The sequence below is a fragment of the Castanea sativa genome, chromosome 5 (genome assembly GCF_040712315.1).
Source record: "Castanea sativa cultivar Marrone di Chiusa Pesio chromosome 5, ASM4071231v1".
NCBI lineage: Eukaryota > Viridiplantae > Streptophyta > Magnoliopsida > Fagales > Fagaceae > Castanea > Castanea sativa.
The window spans coordinates 54,237,716-54,257,293 of record NC_134017.1 but is presented as its reverse complement, the minus strand read 5'-3'; the positions used below and the strand labels follow the sequence as shown (position 1 = coordinate 54,257,293).

The window sequence follows — 19,578 nt, the reverse complement described above, 5'->3', positions numbered from 1 at the left end:
AAGGATTCATGTAACATAGCATCACAATCATGAGGATTATCACTCATAGAAGCATTTTCACAAACACGTGGCATGTTACATTCATCAACATCCAAAACACGCATAGAAGCATACAAAGCACTATCCATAGCAAATAACACAAGTGGTCAAGGATCACACTTAGGTATTTAAACCATAACAAATGTATACTAATTGAAAGTGCAAAATGTGTATAAAACACCTATGAACATTTAGACCCCCAAATTACAAATTACCAATTCAAGCTTAATATCAAACAAAGTATGTGCGGAAAATGAACATAAGCTTATAACAGAATTGATAAACAATCTAAACCAAATAAAATCTCATCCATAGTAGAAATTAAATGGCAAAGATTAAGGAAAGAGAGATGCAAACACAAGGACAAGACATCGATGTGTCATCGAAGAGGAAACTGAAGCCCTCGGCGTAAAACCTCTCCGCCGCCCTCCAAGCGATCAATAATCCACTAAAGAATGTAGTTGGGATACATGAATAGCAGAAGACCCTCCAAGCCTAATCTACCCAATGTACCTAACCCCTCCAAGCTCCTACTCCAACGAGGTTGCGCTGAACCTATTTCTTCTTTAGCTTATCGGATTCCGCTATAGCCCATAGCATCAACCAATATGAAATTGGTCCCTTCCTAATTGCTTCCTAAAGCACCAAACAACCTTCTCACAAATATGGGTATGGTGAGAAAAGGTTTTGGTAATGTACCTCTCAAGGATGTAACAATGGAGAGATAGAGAGTAGATGAATTTAAAGAGTCTCTATGTGAAGATTGTGGATGGGTCAATCTTGTTTTTCTCTAGGGTTTCTCTCTCAAAAATTCTCTTTGGAAGCTCTCTACATTTTATGGGTATAAGGGGTATTTATACTAGAGAGAGAAAGGAATGCGAAGAGTCAGTTTTTCAAAACAGAGCTGACTAGCGACTTGGCCACGCAACTTGATTGAGTTGCAAGTTCAAGCTGCAAGCAAACAAAATGGCCAGACTGGACTTTTTGTCCTGTAGTGCTCCAGCTGGCGTGACTGTTCATCTTCTCTACATGTTTCACTTGTGTGCATCAGTTGGCGGCTTGCAAGCCGCGAGCCACCGCGAGATCCAGCCGTGAGTCCCTGCTTCACTGCACAGTCTTGAGCATTTCTTCACACTTTCTCACACACTACCCTTACATGAATCCCATCTAAATACAGGGTTTTTAAGTGCTAAATTACAAGCAAATTGGCACGGAATAAAGCCAACAAAATGGTTGATAAATTTCAACCTTACAATTTTTAAACACATGCTTTTGATTTTGAAGTCACATTCTTTTGACTGTAAGGACTAAAAAATCCTAAGAGAAAGGCATAAATAACCATCTCGCCACTGTTACTCGCCAATCATGAACACTTGTGTGCAAATCATAAAATGTGTGCTCGGTAAGGTGTAGCACTTGCACAGCAAAATACTTAAGGTGTTGTTGTACATTAGTTAAAAGAAGTAAAAAGCAAAATCAAAAACAAAAAGAAAAATATGCTTCAAAAGAAAAGAATAAAAAAATATATATACATGGTTGCAAGCATGTTTTCTAAGAGATGTGGGAGTTATATGATGTAACTCTTTAGGTGATAGTCACTTTCAAACTTATGTGATGAATAATGTAGAAAGTGTGTTTATTCTTTGTTTACCTATCACCTTGTAAGTCTCTCACTTACTTGCTAGTTGCTCACACCACAAGCAAAACTTTGTTAAATTTGGTACATCTGATTGAGTTATGATGTTTTTGTGGCCTACCAAAGTTAAATTTCTTGAAGTGTTTAATGCATTTTTAGGGTGTGAGAAAAGATAAGAGTGAGGAAATTTGTTAAAGTTGAATTTCTTTTTGAAAATTTGATTTTGAAGATCATTTGAAATCGTGAACGTTCATGTCATATCATCAAAATAGGTTTTCAAATGATTCTGCATAAAAATTTTTCTAGAATTTTCAAAATTTGTGTTTCTTTGAAACTCAACCGATCTAGCCTATTCTTAGATCGATCGAAATGAAATGGAGAAAAATGGATTTTCTTTTAAAAGTATTGGGTTGCCTCAATTCCTTGTCGATTCCTCTAGACCAATCGAGCCTGTTTTCCTATTATTTTCGATTCCTGCCCAATTCCTCTCGACTGATCGGATTTTGAATTTTTAAAACATATAGGAATCAGATCTAACTTTTTCAAAAGCTTATTTTGTTTATCTCTTAGATTCCTCTCTCGATCCCTCATCCTTTTTTTTTTTTTTTTGTGGTTAAAGCTTCAAATACTTTCTTCATCTATACTTGGTAAGACCTTTTTACCCTTTCCTTTTCATCATTTTACATGTTTACATGCATTTTTCATGAAATTTTTAGGGATTTTCGCACATTAGAAAATTTGGGGGGTTTTTTATGAAAATTGGGCTTTTAAACAATTTTGAACCTTGGGTTTTTGTTCATGCATCATTTAAACATGATTCACATGCTTTAATTTCAAAACTTTTAAGTTTTATAGGAAATTTTGAAATCAGGGTTCTAAGTTCTTGAGAATTTGTGGATTTTTTGAAATTGGGCAAAATTGAGTGAAATTGGCTAATGTTGTTGATCAATTGAGTGATTATATCTTGTTTTATACCTTTTGTGCTGTTCAAATGATCAATATAAGGATTTTTTGAGAATTAGGTTTTTCAAAAATTGGGAATTTTTTTATAATTCTTAAATTTACCTTGTCAATTTTGCAAATTGTGATGATTTTGGACTGTTTAAGAACATTAGATCATGCATTAGGTAAGATTAAATGCATTGCATCATATAGTTTTTAAATTTACATGTTATCTTGTCTCTAATCCTTCTTATGCAGCCTGCCATTGGTTTTTTTTTTTTTTTTTTATTCTTAGACATGGCTTCAAAACTTGGTGGGAAATTTAAAACTAGAGCCAAAAGGAACCCTGGGTCTTCCTCTTCATCATATTCTGCCGTAGGAGTTAGGTTTTCGACTAAAAAATGCGAGGAAACTGATGGGACCTTAAACAAGTATAGGTCAATTTGGGGTGAAAGGGAGATAATTCTGAGTGAGTTAGATCCTTCTATACGTAGGACATTTATGGCTAGGAACTGGGTTTCTCTGTGTGAGTTGTCTGAAACTCCTCATGTTGCCTTGATTAGAGAGTTTTACTCTAATCTTTCTATGTATTCGGAGGACACCAGTGGTCATTACTTAACTACTTGGATCTGTTGCCAAGAGTTTACCATAACTAAATAAGTTTTTTATGAGGCTTTAAGAGTACCCTTAGTTCGTAAACCTGTTTATCCATGCACTGAGTTTCCTATTGTAAATCATATGATGTCCTTTTTTTGTGGTCATCCTATTTCTTGGGAATCAGATTTAAGAATCAACTCTTGTGAGTTTACTAAGCTTAACTCATTATACTTATGGATCACTTGTCATAACATCTATCCTATCTCTCATGTTCATATAGTACCTATTGAGCGTTGTTCTTTCTAGGGGTGTGCGCGGTTTTTTTCCAAATTTATTACCGAACCAATAGAGATCGATTTTTTCATAATTGGAACCAATGCACACCGCATAGGGTCAGTTTTCCAACCTATAGCGGTGCGGTTTTTTGGTCAGTTTGGTCGGTTTGAAATATTAAAAAAAAAAAAAAACTGTTTTTTAATAATAAAAAAATTGGGCTTTCAAGCCCAATATCAATATATCAACTTATTCAAGATTTCAAGTAAATGCAAACTGTTTTTTATTTATTTAGCAAGCCATCAAAAATCTAGTCACACATAAAACAGAAGCAAAAGAAAAGTCAAATAAAAAAAAAAAGTAAAAATGCCAAATAATATTTTTCTACATCCAGCCAACACACAAAAGCGTATTCCAACTCATACTTATACCATAATTACTCATTACTCAATCAGACACTAACAATATACATTACGCAATCTCAATATATATAACCTAAACAACTATAATCAGAATGTATTGCAAATAAAATTAATATCGACTTCCATGTAAAAATAAATAAATAAATAATTTTTTTGACCAAAGAAATGCTTTACAATGAATAGATACTACAAGAAATAAACAAAAGCCAATGCCTAATAGGTAGTATGGCAGTACCATAGTAGTTACACTAAATAGCTCAGAATCCCCAAGTTAAAAAATATAAAAATAAAAATACAAAAATAATGAAAAAAAATTGAAAATACTATGCAATATTTTGAATTATTAGTGATTATAGCTCAAAATCTTTCTCAGTGAATGATTGAAGACTGATAGCTCTTTCAGTCTCCCTCAAAATCAAATTGTTGGAAAAAAGAGAGAAAAAGATGTCAGTTCTCATGGACTTAGAGGAGAGAGAGAGAGAGAGAGAGAGAGAGAGAGAGAGAGAGAAGAAATGGGTTAATTGTTTGTGACTATGAAACTCACTGGCGGTGTTGCGATGGACTGGCAAAGGGTGAGCATTGAGTAGCAGCTTTAGTGTTGCAGCAGTAGCAGAGAGGCGAGGGAGAAAGAGAGAGTTCTGAGGTGGGTTATGTGAAAAGAACCATTTATATACTTCTTAAAATTTGTAACCCTAAAGTAAAACTACGTTGTTTAATTGTTTTATTTTTAAATAGCCCTATTAAACTGAAACGTTCCGTTTCATTAAGTCATATATTAGGAAATAAGAATCATAGATTCATAGCATCATTGTCTTTATTAGAACTAGACTCAGATTAGAAGAACTGGAGAAGCCGAGAAGTGGAGAATGATATACATACAGGTATCGGTTCGGTTAGGCATGTATCGATTTCGGATTTCTAGCTTTGGTGACCGCACCACACCGGCATCGGGATTCCCTTTGTGCTTTGATCGCCGGCATTGGCTTTGTCGATCGGTTGCAATGGCAGTGCAGGACGATCGGTGCCGGTCGGTTGGATCGGTGCCGGTGACTTTCTGCTTACCCCTAGTTTTTTCTTATATGCTCTTATCACATATGGTTCTATGTGTTTCCCTTCCATGTTTATTCAGACCATTGTTGATGTCTATAGGAGTAAGAGTAAAGGTCAAAAGTTATTCTTTCCTTTGTTCATTTTTAAGATTTTGAGATTTTAAGAGTTGTCAGAGTTTCCTTCCCTAGAGTTAGTACATATTATGGCCCCCATAGGAACTCTCTATCTTAGACAACGACAGGCACAAATGAAGAGTGTTGAGCTAAGCATTGGGACGTCTAAGAGACCACGAGGAGATGCTTCTACTACCTCTGGTGCCATGCTTGCTGCTGAGGAGACTTATGTGGATCTGATTGCCGCTGTATATCCTACTAGACATGCTCAAGATGTTGATCCTCCATTGTCACTCCGAGCCATGGTGCAGTCTATCATGATGACTTAGGCTACTCAATAATAGCTGCTTGATGAGCTATTAACTGAGGTTGCATCATTAAGAGCTGACTTCTCAGATTATAGGAGTTCTTTTCCACCTCCTCTACCCTTTGAGGACTGACATTGCCTTTGGCAATACGTAACAAAAAGGAAGAGTAGTTTTATGTTTATAGGGAGAGTACATGTATTTTGGCTAGAGGGAGTACTTTGTTTCACCTTGTTTCAATTTTTCAGTTTTATTTGTTTTGATGTATTTATATTATTGTTTTTAGTTATTTTCTTTGTTTCACTTAAACATTGATGTGATGAGATTTTAGTTGATGATTATGAGGTTATTCATTTTGATGTGTTCACTATCTAATTGTTTGATTTGGTGATTTCAAAGTTTAAAGTTTGTTTAGAATGTTTAATTATAGTTTCCACACATGCATTTATGAGGTGTTTTCAGTGTTTCAGAAATTTACAGGTTTAAATCTTTCAACAGCTGCTGTCTATATTAGCAACTAATAGTTAGTAGTTGTGTCAGATTTGTATTAGGGCAATAACTTGTATTTGAGCTGGTTTTCGTTTAAGTATTACATGTTGTATGTGTGTTTTGTCATGGATAGCCAAAGGGGGAGATTGTTAGGTTCTAAAGATTTAGATTAAATGTTTAGAATCATGTTTGTATTGTGTTGGAAAACCGAGAGCAAAACATGTCTAGTCTAAGTGTTTTAGGCAATGCTTAAATAAGTGTGTTTCAAGATTTGAAGTCCAGTTGATTGCAGAAAAGAGAAGTCAAGTTCTGCCTTTCTCGACCGATCGAGAATTAGACCCGACCGATCAAAAATCATAGACACAGTTTTTCTGCAGATTTTTAAAAAGGCCCAAGCCCACATAAACGTTTAGGGTTTCACTTAAACTTCTCTACATATAAAAGGAAAACCTTGTTTTAGAGGAGTTGAAGAAGACATGTGTGTTACTCTTTGTGAGATTTGAGAGATTTTGTACCTTTTAACTACACAAGATTTTACCGGAGCATAAACTTCAATCAAGGATTGGTAGAACTAGTTGCTGCATCAAGATCAACAAGAAAAGGTGATCTGAAACATTTGAGTGGAGTATCAAAGTCACAAGCAAGGGTGTGCTTGTGTTGCTGTTAATCCAAGAAGGGGAGTCCATGGATTTGGAGCTTGCACGTGGTCATGCCAGTAAGTTACTACATAAGGTAGCATTAGATTTAGGGTTAAATCTTTTGTAAAAACTTCGATTCTCTTATAGTAGATCTTGTTTACCTTGAGGATAGTTAGGTCAAATTCTCACCAGGTTTTTACCTTGAAACAGGTTAGTTTCATTAGTTTTCCTAGGTAATCATATCGTGGTATTATTTACTTTTCCGCAACTTTGCATGATATGATTATTTGTGTTTAACCTAGATTTGAAAATTAATCTAAGTAATCACTTGGTTAGTAAATTAGGTTAAACAATCTGGTTTAAGGGGTCTAAACAAACTCTCAAAAAAAAAAAAAAAAGACATTAAAGAGAGAAAGAAAAATGAGAGAGTCTTGTACCTAACTATAGTTACCAAATCTATATCTATAGTGAGGAAGGGGAAAAAATTCAATTAAAGAAAGGGATATCAAAATTTTACCACAAGGAGAGAGAAACAGAGATGAGAGGGATCAGAGAGAAGAACGTGTTGAGTTTGGGAGAAAAATTGGGATATTATGTGGTTTGTAATCGTGTGTAGTAAGGTGTATTAAATTTAAAGTTATTGGCTAACGTGACGCTTTATTATTGGTGGCGTAAAAGAGCTCCAAACAGAATGTATTCTTGAACAATATTATGGTGGCGTTTGGATTCAAGCTGCGTTTGCGTTTCCTGCATTTTTTTTTTCAGCTGAGTGTGCTTGGCACTGTTCATTTTCCATGAACAGTGTCAAGCGCGTGAACAGTAACTTTTTTATTATTTTTTTTATATTGTTTTTAGCAAAATAAATGGTATTCAAACGAACCCTATATGTTAGCAATGTTGCTACATCGTTTTGCACTCCTGAAAGAAAATTATGACGTAGAAACAAAAAACAGAGAAAAAAAAAAACCACGATTTCAAGTAAAACTCTGATTCCTCCCAACCCAAGACATGAATTGGGATCATGAAACCCACTCAAATGCCTCCACTTGGCTTAATTTACACAATTTAGGTCAAATTCATGAGTTTCAAAGCAAAAAATGAAGTTTGACCAAAGATCCAACCACTTGATCAGAGTGATTCTTGTGTTAACACAGATAATTTATTCCCCTTAAAAATAATAGGTGGATCATCAAAATCAAAAGTAAAACGAATGAGACATTAGGAAAATAAAAACACTAACCAAAACTGAAACCCTAAGTTGGTCAAAATTAGGGTTTTATTGAAACTTGACCAAACAATCTTTTAATCCGGCGAGCCATATATTGTTGGAAGGCTTATGCAATAAAATTATATTGGGTAGTTTTGAGCAACTAAAAATTCTCAAGAAAGTTCACAAATTATTGAAAGCTAAAAAAACTTAAGAAACACTTTGAAAGCCGGTAGCTCCCAAAATTAACGTAAAGGCTACCCAAACGGAAGCAAGATCATAAAGTTGGAGTCATAATCTTTCTAATGATGTACAACTTGCCCTATATTGAGTTCTGGAAGGCCTCCATGCAAACATATGCTGTTTCACTATGATAAACCGAAAATGTTTGCAATGTCACAAACTTTCACCAGACATAAATTTCACATTGAGTTTAATTTAGTAAAACCCTGATGTCATTGGAAAATTAATTTCATAAAATTTCCACTAATATATAATATGATTGGTTTTGAGCTTCAGAAGGTTCCTAAAACACCCTCAAAAGTCGAGGGCAAAGTAAGAAAGTCATCGGGAGTTGGCACATTATGGAAACGCACCAGAAGTGTTGCTATGTTACCATCACGCGCCAGGATCATCATGGACATGTGGGGCCGCGGGGGCCATGAATTTTTAACATGTACCAGTAAAATCTTATATTATCTACAGATTCGAGATAAATACACCCACTGGCCCACTTGGATTTTGGGAGAGAAAAAAGATACTGCCAGTTTTGTTAAATACTCTTCCATCTTAATTTATCTACCAACTTTTTAAGAAAATATCATTTATTATATTATTTATCTTATAAAATTGTATAAATTTTCAAAATTACACTCATTAATTTAAACTATAGAAAAAGAATGAATTTTGTGGTGAAATAGATATTTTAGTTATTAATTTTAGAAAGAGGACTTCATTTTGAGACATCTTAAAATAGAATAGATGACTAACAAATTGGGACAAAGGGAGTGATTAATTAACAAAACTGATAGTATTTTTTTTTTCAAATTGATACTCACTTATTTAGGCCTCCTCAAATTTTTGAATTGATTCATAAAAGCCCAAAAAATTAATACAAAAAACAAAACAAAACAAAACATTTGGTTCATTCCTAATGCCCATAATACCTCCAAATACAAATACAAAACTAGATTTAACAAATCCTTAGATGAGTAATATCTATTTTTTTTAATAAAAAAAATCTCGTCGTTTACTAAACAAAAAACCCAAATGTGAAAAAAAAATCCATTACCCGGCCAAAGTATCCAAACCAAGCAAGACGATACCTTACCGTACAACCAATGCACCGATATAGGTACACCCCTTATTTCGTACCGGAAAAAATACCAGCCGTACCGGCGAATTTTGGTTTTTTTGGCTGGTAAACGAATACCGGACTGAAACGTGAAATGTTTTTTTTTTTTTTTGGTAATTGTGGCAGTTTTTTAAGGGCATGATGGTAATTTCAATTCCTAATTCTAACCCTAAAAACTACCCAAGCCGAAGCCGAAGTCGAAGCCGCAGCCCTCAGCCCCTCACTCTCTTTTCTCCCTCACTCTCGTTCTCACTCTTTCTGATCTGCAACAAAATTCCCAGCTCTGTTATTAATACTCTCATCAGGTATATAAGTTTGCTACCTTTGTTTTAATCGCACGGATGAACCCTCCGTTCCCATCAATATCGGTTTTTTTTTTTTTTTTCCACTTTCCTTGTTGAAAAATCCAAATAGAAAGAGGGAATATATGGTATAGCTGTATTGGGTTGTTTTTGTTTTTGTTTTTGTTTTTGTTTTGTGTGCAATTTGGTTATGGGGTATGTGTCTGTGTGTGAAGTAAATGGGTGTGAGGTTGTGGATTAGGTGATGGTGGAGGCAGAGAATACAGATGGTAAGGAATGGCAGCGAAAGCTATGAGGTTGAAGGTTGGTTTGGAAGTAACTACATAAATTATTGAAACAGCTGTGGTCCAATGAGAATGATTGTTTGTGCAAGCAAGCAGCTGGTTTTTATTTTTAGTTTTTGAGAGATTTCTCTACCCGAGTGTTTAACTTAATTATTATTTGTGTTAACTTAATTATTTGTATTATTTGTTTTGTTTGTGTACAATGAACAATTAAGTTTTTTTATTTTTTATTTTAATATTGTGTGTTTTTTTTCTTTATATGCAACAAACAGATTTTTGAGGTAATGTTTTATGGTAAATAGAGATTTTGTGTGTGTGTGTATATATTAAATATATAAAATAACGGTAAACCAGAAACGATACACCGGTATCCTAAATATATCATACCAGTGGCCAAACCGGTATGGTATTGACTTCCTTGATCTAAACCGTCGAGTATTTGACAGTTTACCTCTACCACTCACCAGTTTGCGATGCCAAACTGCTGCTTAAGCCTTAACAAGACTACGATAAAGGCTTAAGCCTTCACTCGATCACTGTCCTTAGCTCCATGAGTGTAATGGTACTAATGTCTCTTTGGCTCTCTCTATTTATAATTTTTGAGATTACAAGTGTTTTTTTTTTTTTGGGTGTTTATAGCTATGGCTGACTGTGCTTGTGGGTATATGTGAAACCAAAAAAAAAAAAAAAGACTAAACTATGTAATGTTTTGATTAGTGTGTATAGTGTTGTTCAACTTGCATTTTACGTGTTAAGTGTGTCACTGTTGTCTGTTTTGATAATGGTGATTTCTTATTTGTTTTATTTATTTGATTTTTATATTAAGTTCTTCTACCATTACAATTTTTGTCACAATTTAATAAATTTATCGAATATGAGTGTTGGTCAATTAATTTCAAATAAACTCACTATTTTTTTCTTTGACACTCACAGTCGATTTTTATGTCAGAATTTTGAACAAAAATTGTGGTATATAAGTTGTGTTCCTACACTCTCTCGTTTATATTTGACATTATTTTTGAGACTTTTGGGAATTAAAATAAGTAACTCTTAAATATTGTTTATTATATATTTAGGGCTATAATCGGTTCGGTTCGGTCGGTTTTTTTTTATTTGGCCAACCAAAACCAACCGAAATAGCTGGAACCCAATCGGTTTTGGTTTGTTTCGGTTTCGGTCGGAGTTCGGTTTTGGCGCCTTGAGTTTGGGTCAGTTGGGCCTTTGGTTTTTTTTTTTCCAAAAATTTTCTATTTGGGCTTTTTTTCATATATATATTTTTTTATTTTATAAAAATGCAGTAATCAATATGTTGTTACTACAAAACAGAGACTTAGCCAAGAACATGGGTTATCATTTTTTCAAATCCCTAACTTTATTTGCATATAAAACTTGAAAAAATAAACATCTTGATCTTGATTCATTATTTTCAAAGTCCTAACTTTATTGATTCAGATTCAGTATTAAACAAAACCTAAAACACAAAACAGAGAGAGGGTATCGAGATTTTCAAAAGAGACTCACCATGAGTCTTGACTCTTGAGATGAGAAGCCAATGATCAAGTAGATTTGGAGCTCCTCGATGGCTTCATGGAGACAGTCTTCGGCTTCCTAGAAGCGACGCTCGGCGTCGACGTTGTCTTGGAGTGGCGGCAATGGTGGAGACCTTGCTGCTGATGCCATATTCGTCGCACAACCACAGTCACAGCTAGAAGAGAGGGTAGCGTGGGGAGGGCGGTGTGTGGAGGCGGCGGAGGCAGATTTAGCGTGAGAGGGAGTGTGGAGTGGAGGCTGTGGCTGTCTAAATGTGAGAGTGGAAAGTGTGAGAGTGAAAAGTGTGGGGTATGTAGGGTAGGGTTTCTAAACTTTTGTTTTTAAAGTCTAATTAGTTTTAGTTTAATTAGATATTTACTTAGTTTAATTATAGTTAATTAATTTAATATGTTTTAAAATGCTATGTTTAAAAAGATAAAATGAAAAGGCAAAAAATGAGAAAAGCCATTAAGCTTGGGCCAGATTAAATAGATCATGAGATCAATGATCTTTTTTTTTTTTCTTTTTTTTTTTTTTTTATGTGAATAGATCAATGATATGTTTGATCATATAAACAAAAAACGCCCAAATGTTTTAAAATAAGATGGAGGCCCAAAGTATATATAAACCAAAGGAGGCCCAACGCAAAGCATATATAATAAGTCAAGAGGCCCAAAGCTCAAATATTTATAAACTTTATATTATATATTTAATATAAAATATAATATAATATAATAATATATTTTGGTTCGGTTCGGACGGTTTGGTTTATTCAAATCTGCCACCGAAAACCGAACGAAAAATTTTCAGTTTTTCATATAATAAAACCGAACCGAAATTTTTGCACCGGTTCGGTCAGTTTGAAGCGATTTTTTCGGTTCCTTGATTTTTTGCACACCCCTATATATATATATATCATTAATACTAGTTTGTAGGTATTGAGATAAAAGACAAATTCACTTTCAGATTGTGTTAGTATTTTACGGGGAAACCATTCACAATTGTTGCATATTTTAAGAGAAAAATGTTCATGATTTAGAGATTACTTTTTAATTCTTTATTTCAAATTCTTAAAAAAGATATAAACATAAATAAATAGATATTGCTTTCTTAGAATTATAAAAGTTATTATGTAAAACAAAGTTTTTTTTTTTTTTTTGGGAGGGGGAAATTATTTTACTTAAGAATTGTTGTTATATCTTGTTTGGCCCCCTCTGGAAAAAATTCTTGCCTCTGCCATGTGCCAGGGCCCAGGTGCATGCATGATGGCCACGCACCAACTGCTTCTTGCTCTCTTTTATTGAGATTATGTCACTTTTTTCGTTTTATAAACAGGTTTTACTAACGTGTATGTGCTTAGGATATACATTTATAAACTATTTTAGAAAATGTTTTCATGGGAAAATGAAAAAAATAATTATATTTTTTTTTATAGCTTTTTCAATTTTGTATAAAAAGTTTTTAAAAATAGATAATTAATGTATATCACAAGGGCTTACATTAACCAGACCCTTTGCAAAAACTCTTTACCCCCATTTGCCAAACCAAGTTGGAAGAGGCATCTAAGCATAATTTTGCTTCTAATGATGCATTTTAATCTTGTCTCTTTGAACTAAAATCTTGACTTCGCCACTAAACATAAAAATTACCAATTCACATTAATTAAATTTTGTTCTAAGATTCTTGCTTCTATCATTAATATTTATTACACACGTGTTGTTTCAGGACAATAGTTTTAAGTTTCATGAATGTATCACATATTTATGCATGTGCCATTTGTGTTATACTCCATTCGTCCCATATTGTTTGTCATATTTAAAAAATTCAATGTTTTAGTGGAATATTATATAAGACATTGTCTTTTAAATAAAATGATATATTAGTTGTTAAACATCATCTTTAACTTAAATTCTAATCATGAATGAGTAATATTGACTTTTTTAAATAAAGTAAATAGTTTTTACTTTTCAAAGAGGATTACATTTTTGAGATATCTTAAAATGGAATAGAGAACACTAATAATTTGGAATGGAGGAGCACATTATTCCTAAGATTACCTATGACACACCATTTGTTTACACAAACTCACTAGGATAACAATCATCTTCTCTTTATCATGTGTGCAGCCTAGTTCTCTCAAAGTTCAAGACCAGCATTATGCCATTCTTATTACAACTTAAAATATTATAAAATGCATATTGTTTTTTACTAATTTATTTTTTTGAGGCATGTAAATAACGGAAAAAAGAGGGTAAGGTTTGAACTACAAATATGGAATACTATAAAAGCATTGATGAAACCAATGCATGGGGCTGTGACCCCCCCGGGCCGCAAAATTGATTTTTTAATAATATTTGTAATTTTGAAGTTTTTGACAATTTGACCTCAAAATTTTGACTTGGCCCTTCCTAAAATGTTTGAACTAGTCTAATGACCTTCTAAAATATATTGGCCAACAGAATTTGTGACTTTCAAAAAACCAAATAGTTAACCATCTAAAAATGTTTCTTTTTCAACTAAAAAAAAAAGAACTTTAATTTCTTATCAACTATTCTTTTTATCATAATTGTTATTTCTATATCATTAATTTTTATTTTTTATGTCCATATATTTTTTATTAATAAAATAGAGAATTATTGTAATTACTTTGGATATTTTTTTACATGTTCAAGGAAATTAGGCAACTTTTTTGTACTCATTAAAATTTAGAAAAAACGATAAATTCTTTTATTATCTTGACCGGTTTATCAATATCATCATAATCCCCCATGCCAACAAAAATTTCCGACTCCCGGCCACTCCATAGTCCATATAGTGTACCATTACCGAACTTATATAGCATGGAATTCTTACAAGAAAAAAAAAAAAAAAAAAAAAAAAAAAAAAAAGAAGAAGAAGAAGCTATCATAGATGATTTCATCTATGTAACAAGGAAGTAATATTAAGGAGCAAAGGTTGCGCATTTCAGATCATATTTTATATGAAAATAAGGGGAGAAAGAAACACAAAATTTAAAACTAATGCTTCCTCTATATATGCATTATAGTCATGAACCATTCTAAAGTTTTTTTTTTTTTTTTTTGGTAAGAAAAATCAAATGATATTTTTATATGAATATAGTTCTATTAAAAACAGAATGAAATATCCCAGATGCTTTTCTGGCTGCAACCAACTTGCTCTTAATATTCCGCTCACTTTGTGCATATGCAAACAAAATTAGGTGAGTTAACCGGGTAATCCTTCTTCAATAGCCTTTATGTATACAGTCCAGCATTCCCTTGCAGATTCCTTTTCATTCATCATAGTATATATAATAGCCTGTACAAGTAGAAACATAAGAACCATCATGTTGCTTATTAAGGTTTTGGCTTTGATTACTTGGTCAACTGCCTTTCACAAATGCATAAATATTGGTCTTTGTAAAACATTCATATTGAAGTCCTCACTTTTAAAAATACGAAGTGGGAGAACCCAAAGCCAGACAAACTTTAAAGAAGTTACATTTTGCAGATTCTTTTTCTAATAGTATCTAAGTGTTTTTAAATCTTAGATAATTTTCTTGATAATTTGAAATTTACGAACCTTGTAAAGAGGAACTCGAGCATCTGCTTTGATAGCCGGCTTTTTGAGACACTTGCATTCTAATGCTTCTTCATATTTTCCCTTTATAAGAAGACATTAAAGATCATGAATTGCGAATAAACATAAGAAGAATGCTTGTTGGTGTCCTTCTGCCCAACTGATCAGGTTTACCTCAAGCAATGGACTTTTATTTTTACTACAATTTCTGTTCATACTTTACTGACCATTTGCTAGGATTAAACCAGTCATGTATCTTTTCTTATCTTCGCGATTTACTACTTTGTTTTGGGAGATATAATGAATGTGATTATCCTCAAAGAATGTGTTCACTAAGTAAAACATAAAGATGTTAAATTTAGCAATTGATGTGAATGGAAATTACAGTTCTAAATGCGGATGCTGTGGATGATATAAAAAACCCTCGTACCGATTTTTTCCTACCTAAGATGTCAAAGTTAACTTCCACAAAAAACAAAACAAAACAAAAAACAAAAAACAAAACAAAACAAAAAAAAAAAAAAAAAAAGAATTAAAAAAAAGACTAAAATATGAAAGTGCCATACCTTTTTTAATCAGAATTTAGTTAAAACCTGAAACAACAATCTAGTTCCTAAATGATGGTAAAATCTTGCTATGCTTGAGGCCCTAATTAATCCATTAATCACTCATTGTCTATTTAAGATGTTTTAAGGTTATTTTAGTTCTGAGAAATTTTAATATGTCAACTTTGACTGGTGCATGTAGTATATCCAAGTTCTGATACTATGTGATCAAAAGGTCAAAGAGATCACAGGTATGCTCCCAAACAAAAGTTCACTGGGTCTAATGCTTGAAGTTGTAGTGTCTAATATATAATGATCTTGTGTTCTAGGAGCGGGGAAATTTTATGTCATATATACCAGATAGATGAGAACCTCAACCAATGTCATCTCCACATAGAATGCAGGCTCCGGATCATTCTTTAAGAACTTATATGCTTCTTGCAGTTCCTTCACTACTTCATCAGCCTTTTTAGATTTCATTAGCTCCATTGCCTCATCCTACAACATAGTTTTGAATAAAAAAAAAATCATACACCATATCAGGCAATTAGTTCTAGCTCGGTTCGTGTTAATAAGACAGTTGAAATTCTTATGTAACATTCGGCTAGGTGCTAGGAGTACAAAAATTTTGTGTATGGAATTACACAACGTTAGATACAAATTACAAGAAATTTTTTTAACGAAAGTACATAATAGGATTTTTAACTCACTTAGGGTGCTTCAAATGTGAGTAATCCTTTTATGAACAGTCAAAACTTAAAATTGAAGACAAAGGCTGAACTTAGAAAAGTAAAGGTATAAGAATCTACTATTAAATGAAGACACTAGTCTTTGTTAAGATAAGACTTTGACAAGGTTTTGATCATAATAAGATCCGTTCCCATTCAAATTCTCTAATTTCCTTTTATTTTTAGCCAAATATAAACCAAGTGGAGCTTATTTAATTTTATGTGGTTTACATAGATTTTTTTTTTTCAATATCATGTCTTACATTTAAATTAAAATTAATTTGAGGGATTAGATGATTTAAATATCCTTAATCGTTTTGATGATCCTTTTGTTGACACAGATGCACTCAGATGCTAGGCCTTGAAATTATTCTAAAAAAAAAAAAAGTTAATGAAATGTGTGTATAGGTTAAAGTGTCTGTATACCATAATCATCACCCTTCTTTCTATATTTATAACAATGAGGCGGGTTGTTATTTTATTATAAGGGAGGCTATACTAATTTAATTTTTCAAATTTACTCTCACGCTAACACGGGTAACTTAGGAGTAAAACCAAATTTAAATTTCTTACTAGATTCTAGAGTAGCCTACTCAAATTTAATTTAAAGGAACTTAATTTTGTCTTAGATCTGAATTCCCACTTCTTCATCATGATAACTATTGAAAAAAAAAAATATATATATATATATATACACACACACACACGTAACTTCTTTATGTACATTAAGCACTTAGGCATTGACATCATCGAACATATTATCCACATGTCATGTTTAAAATATAAACCATAAACATATACATATAGAAGCACAAGCTGAAGCTGGGCTAAAGGACAAAGAGAAGAGAATGAATGATACCTTAAGGGTTTGAACATCTTGTGCTGAAGGCCTTTTATTAGCCGCAAACAGCTTTGTCTTTTTGGACTCTGTTAGACGTGAAGCCAGGTATGCACTAGTATCCAAAAAAGATTTCATTGCGGGTCCCCCACCCGCTGGGTAGAAATCAGATGATGGCACAATTGGAGATTTTCTCTGATTCATCAAAGTAGCTGCATTGGCCATTGGACTCATCCTACAACTGATGATACCAAGAGCACATGCCAATACAAGAGACACCCCTACGGTTCCTCTTACAATTTTGCTGTCACTTTCATCATTCGTTGATGGTGTTGGGAACTTATTTACTGCACAAACAATGGGACTGAAGGCATGCCTAAGTGGACGTCGGTAGGAACTGTTAGGTAGTGAAAGAGAGGAGTGGTTAGAGCTGAAATTAGGCTTGGTTAACCTTGTAGCACTCAGAGGGGAAGAGATGCGTAGAGACACGCTGGGCAGGGGGCCATTGCGGAGGAAAAGTGTGGATTCCATGGAAGATGGAACGGTGTGTGCTTTCAGTTGCATTAAGGAAACCATTACTTATTCTTGGTCATAAATAGGAAGTAGCTATGACCGACACAAATTGCCCTTTAGGGGTCAAGTAAGGTATCGTTAACTGCTTTGAACTAAAGTATTGGCAAGGCATCATTTTCAAGTCCACTTAGGCCGTGGCTTAGGGGCTCCCTCTTAGATAAGGCCCCCAAATGGATTGCAACGACTTATATTATTTTTTCCTCTATTTAAGAAAGTCCCAAAAAATTGAATGGCGATAAAGATATTACAAATTTTGCTACTTAAAATTCAAAAATTGATATGTGATTAATGATCTGTTTATTTTGAAGTAAAATAATTTTATCATTTTTTAGTGTTTATTTTGTTGTAAAATATTAGTCAAAGGTAAAACGTTTTCAATCAACTTTAAAACTCAAGCCAAAAGATGTAAAATGTTTTACCAATAAAAACAAAAGTAAAACATTTTACCAAAATCTGACAAACATCCCCCAATTCTTGCAAAATCCTCTCTCTCTTCTCTCTTTCTCTCTTTCTCTCTCCTAGACAACAAATGTTGGTTCATTGTTACCCCAATCTTGCACTTAAAACTCACCACCACCACTCGCCACTGCTTTGATCTCCACTGCTTGCCGCTACTCTAATCTTGCTAATCACGTAAGATGAAAGCTTCCTCTTCTCACAATTTTGTTTTTGTTTTTTCTTTGTTTTTGCTTATTGATCTAGGTTTTTGGGTGGTGACTCATGGCAGCATTGGCTTTGATGGTGTTGGAGGTGGTAGTTTGGTAGTGTTGTGAGGTGTTAATGGTTTAGTGAGTTTGGTTGTGGTGTTGGATTTGCTGGACTGCTGGGGTTTTTTGCAAATTTGTTTTTTTTGTTCCCTTTCAATCTAGGTTTTTGAGCCAATTTGAGTTTGAATTGCCTTTGTTTTTGAATCATAGTTATGTTTCTAATTAAAGGAATTTGAGAATTTCTATTTGGATTGGTGAGAATTTTGAGTTTAAGTCCTTTCTAATTAAAGGAATTAAAAAAAAAATTACAATGAACCAAACACAAAAAATGATTTTCATAGCATTTTTAGGTATGCGACCAAACATGATAAAATATTTATAATGAAAATGTTTTATAGGAAATATTTAATGTAAAATATTTTACATTTGAAAATATGTTATATCAAAACAAACAGATCATTATTTAGCAGTGTTTTGTGATCATTTGAAAAATGAGAATGATATGTTGATTTTAAGGCTCACCTGTTAAATCATCCTTGCTTTGGAAATTTTGTTAGTATTTTGTTTTTGCTTTTATATTACTCCACATAATTACTCATTAAATTTCTCACATGTTCTAAGAATGTGTGTGTGGATTGTGTGGCTTTGATTTTGGAGATTAAGATTGACAGAGCTCAGGGACTTCATTGATGATTATCGTAATTCAGTCACTTTAGTTGAGATGAGTACAACTATAAGTTAGGACTATTTTTTTTTTCAAATAACCTGTAGCCAGCCTAAACAAAGTGGCAATATCTGGTTTCTTTAGGGACATACTTTAGTAAGAAAATGATCATTATTTGTGACATCCCACACCCCACCCTCTTTTTCATTTTAGGAATTGGAATTATTGTAGAATTTGTAATATTTGGTATTTTATGTACGTGTGGTTGTAGCACATATTGAAAGAAATTTGAACCCAGTTATATAATATTGTATTTTAGTATAATATAGATTTGGTAATATGTGGTTCTTTAAAGTGGATTTAGCTTGGATCCAATGTCTTGTTGTACTAGATCTTAAAGTATATGTGCAAATTTTTTTTTTAATTAGAAAATCCTTATTTTCAGAGTTAGGAGACCATCAAAAAAGGTTATTCCTTTTTAGATGTTTATCAAGGGTTATTTTTATATTTTTCAAGGATTGACCATCTTGATAAAGATAAAGCACTTGTTTTGAGGGTCATGAAGGCGTTAAAGTAATTTTTTTCTAAAAATTTTCTTTAGAAAAAAATATATTTTAACCCTTAAAAAAGCCAACTTTTTTTTATAGTACGTAGTACTCCTTACACGCTCTTTTTGAAATCATGATTTGAAAACAAAATTAACTAATCTTGGGATTTCATAACACTATTTCATAATTTTTACTAAAATCATATTTTGAAAACA

General features: G+C 33.0%; 1 protein-coding gene across 1 annotated transcript; it reads right to left on the bottom strand.

Moving 5' to 3' along the window:
* Positions 1-14,335: 14,335 nt before the first annotated feature.
* On the bottom strand, positions 14,336-17,421 carry LOC142637413 (uncharacterized). The gene is made up of 4 exons (XM_075811690.1): positions 16,893-17,421; positions 15,663-15,803; positions 14,764-14,844; positions 14,336-14,499 (listed from the first exon to the last, which is right to left on the bottom strand). Exons 1-4 carry the CDS (start codon positions 17,400-17,402, stop codon positions 14,407-14,409), a joined length of 825 nt encoding a protein of 274 aa, XP_075667805.1. The 5' UTR covers positions 17,403-17,421; the 3' UTR covers positions 14,336-14,406.
* Between the last annotated feature and the right edge of the window lie 2,157 nt (positions 17,422-19,578).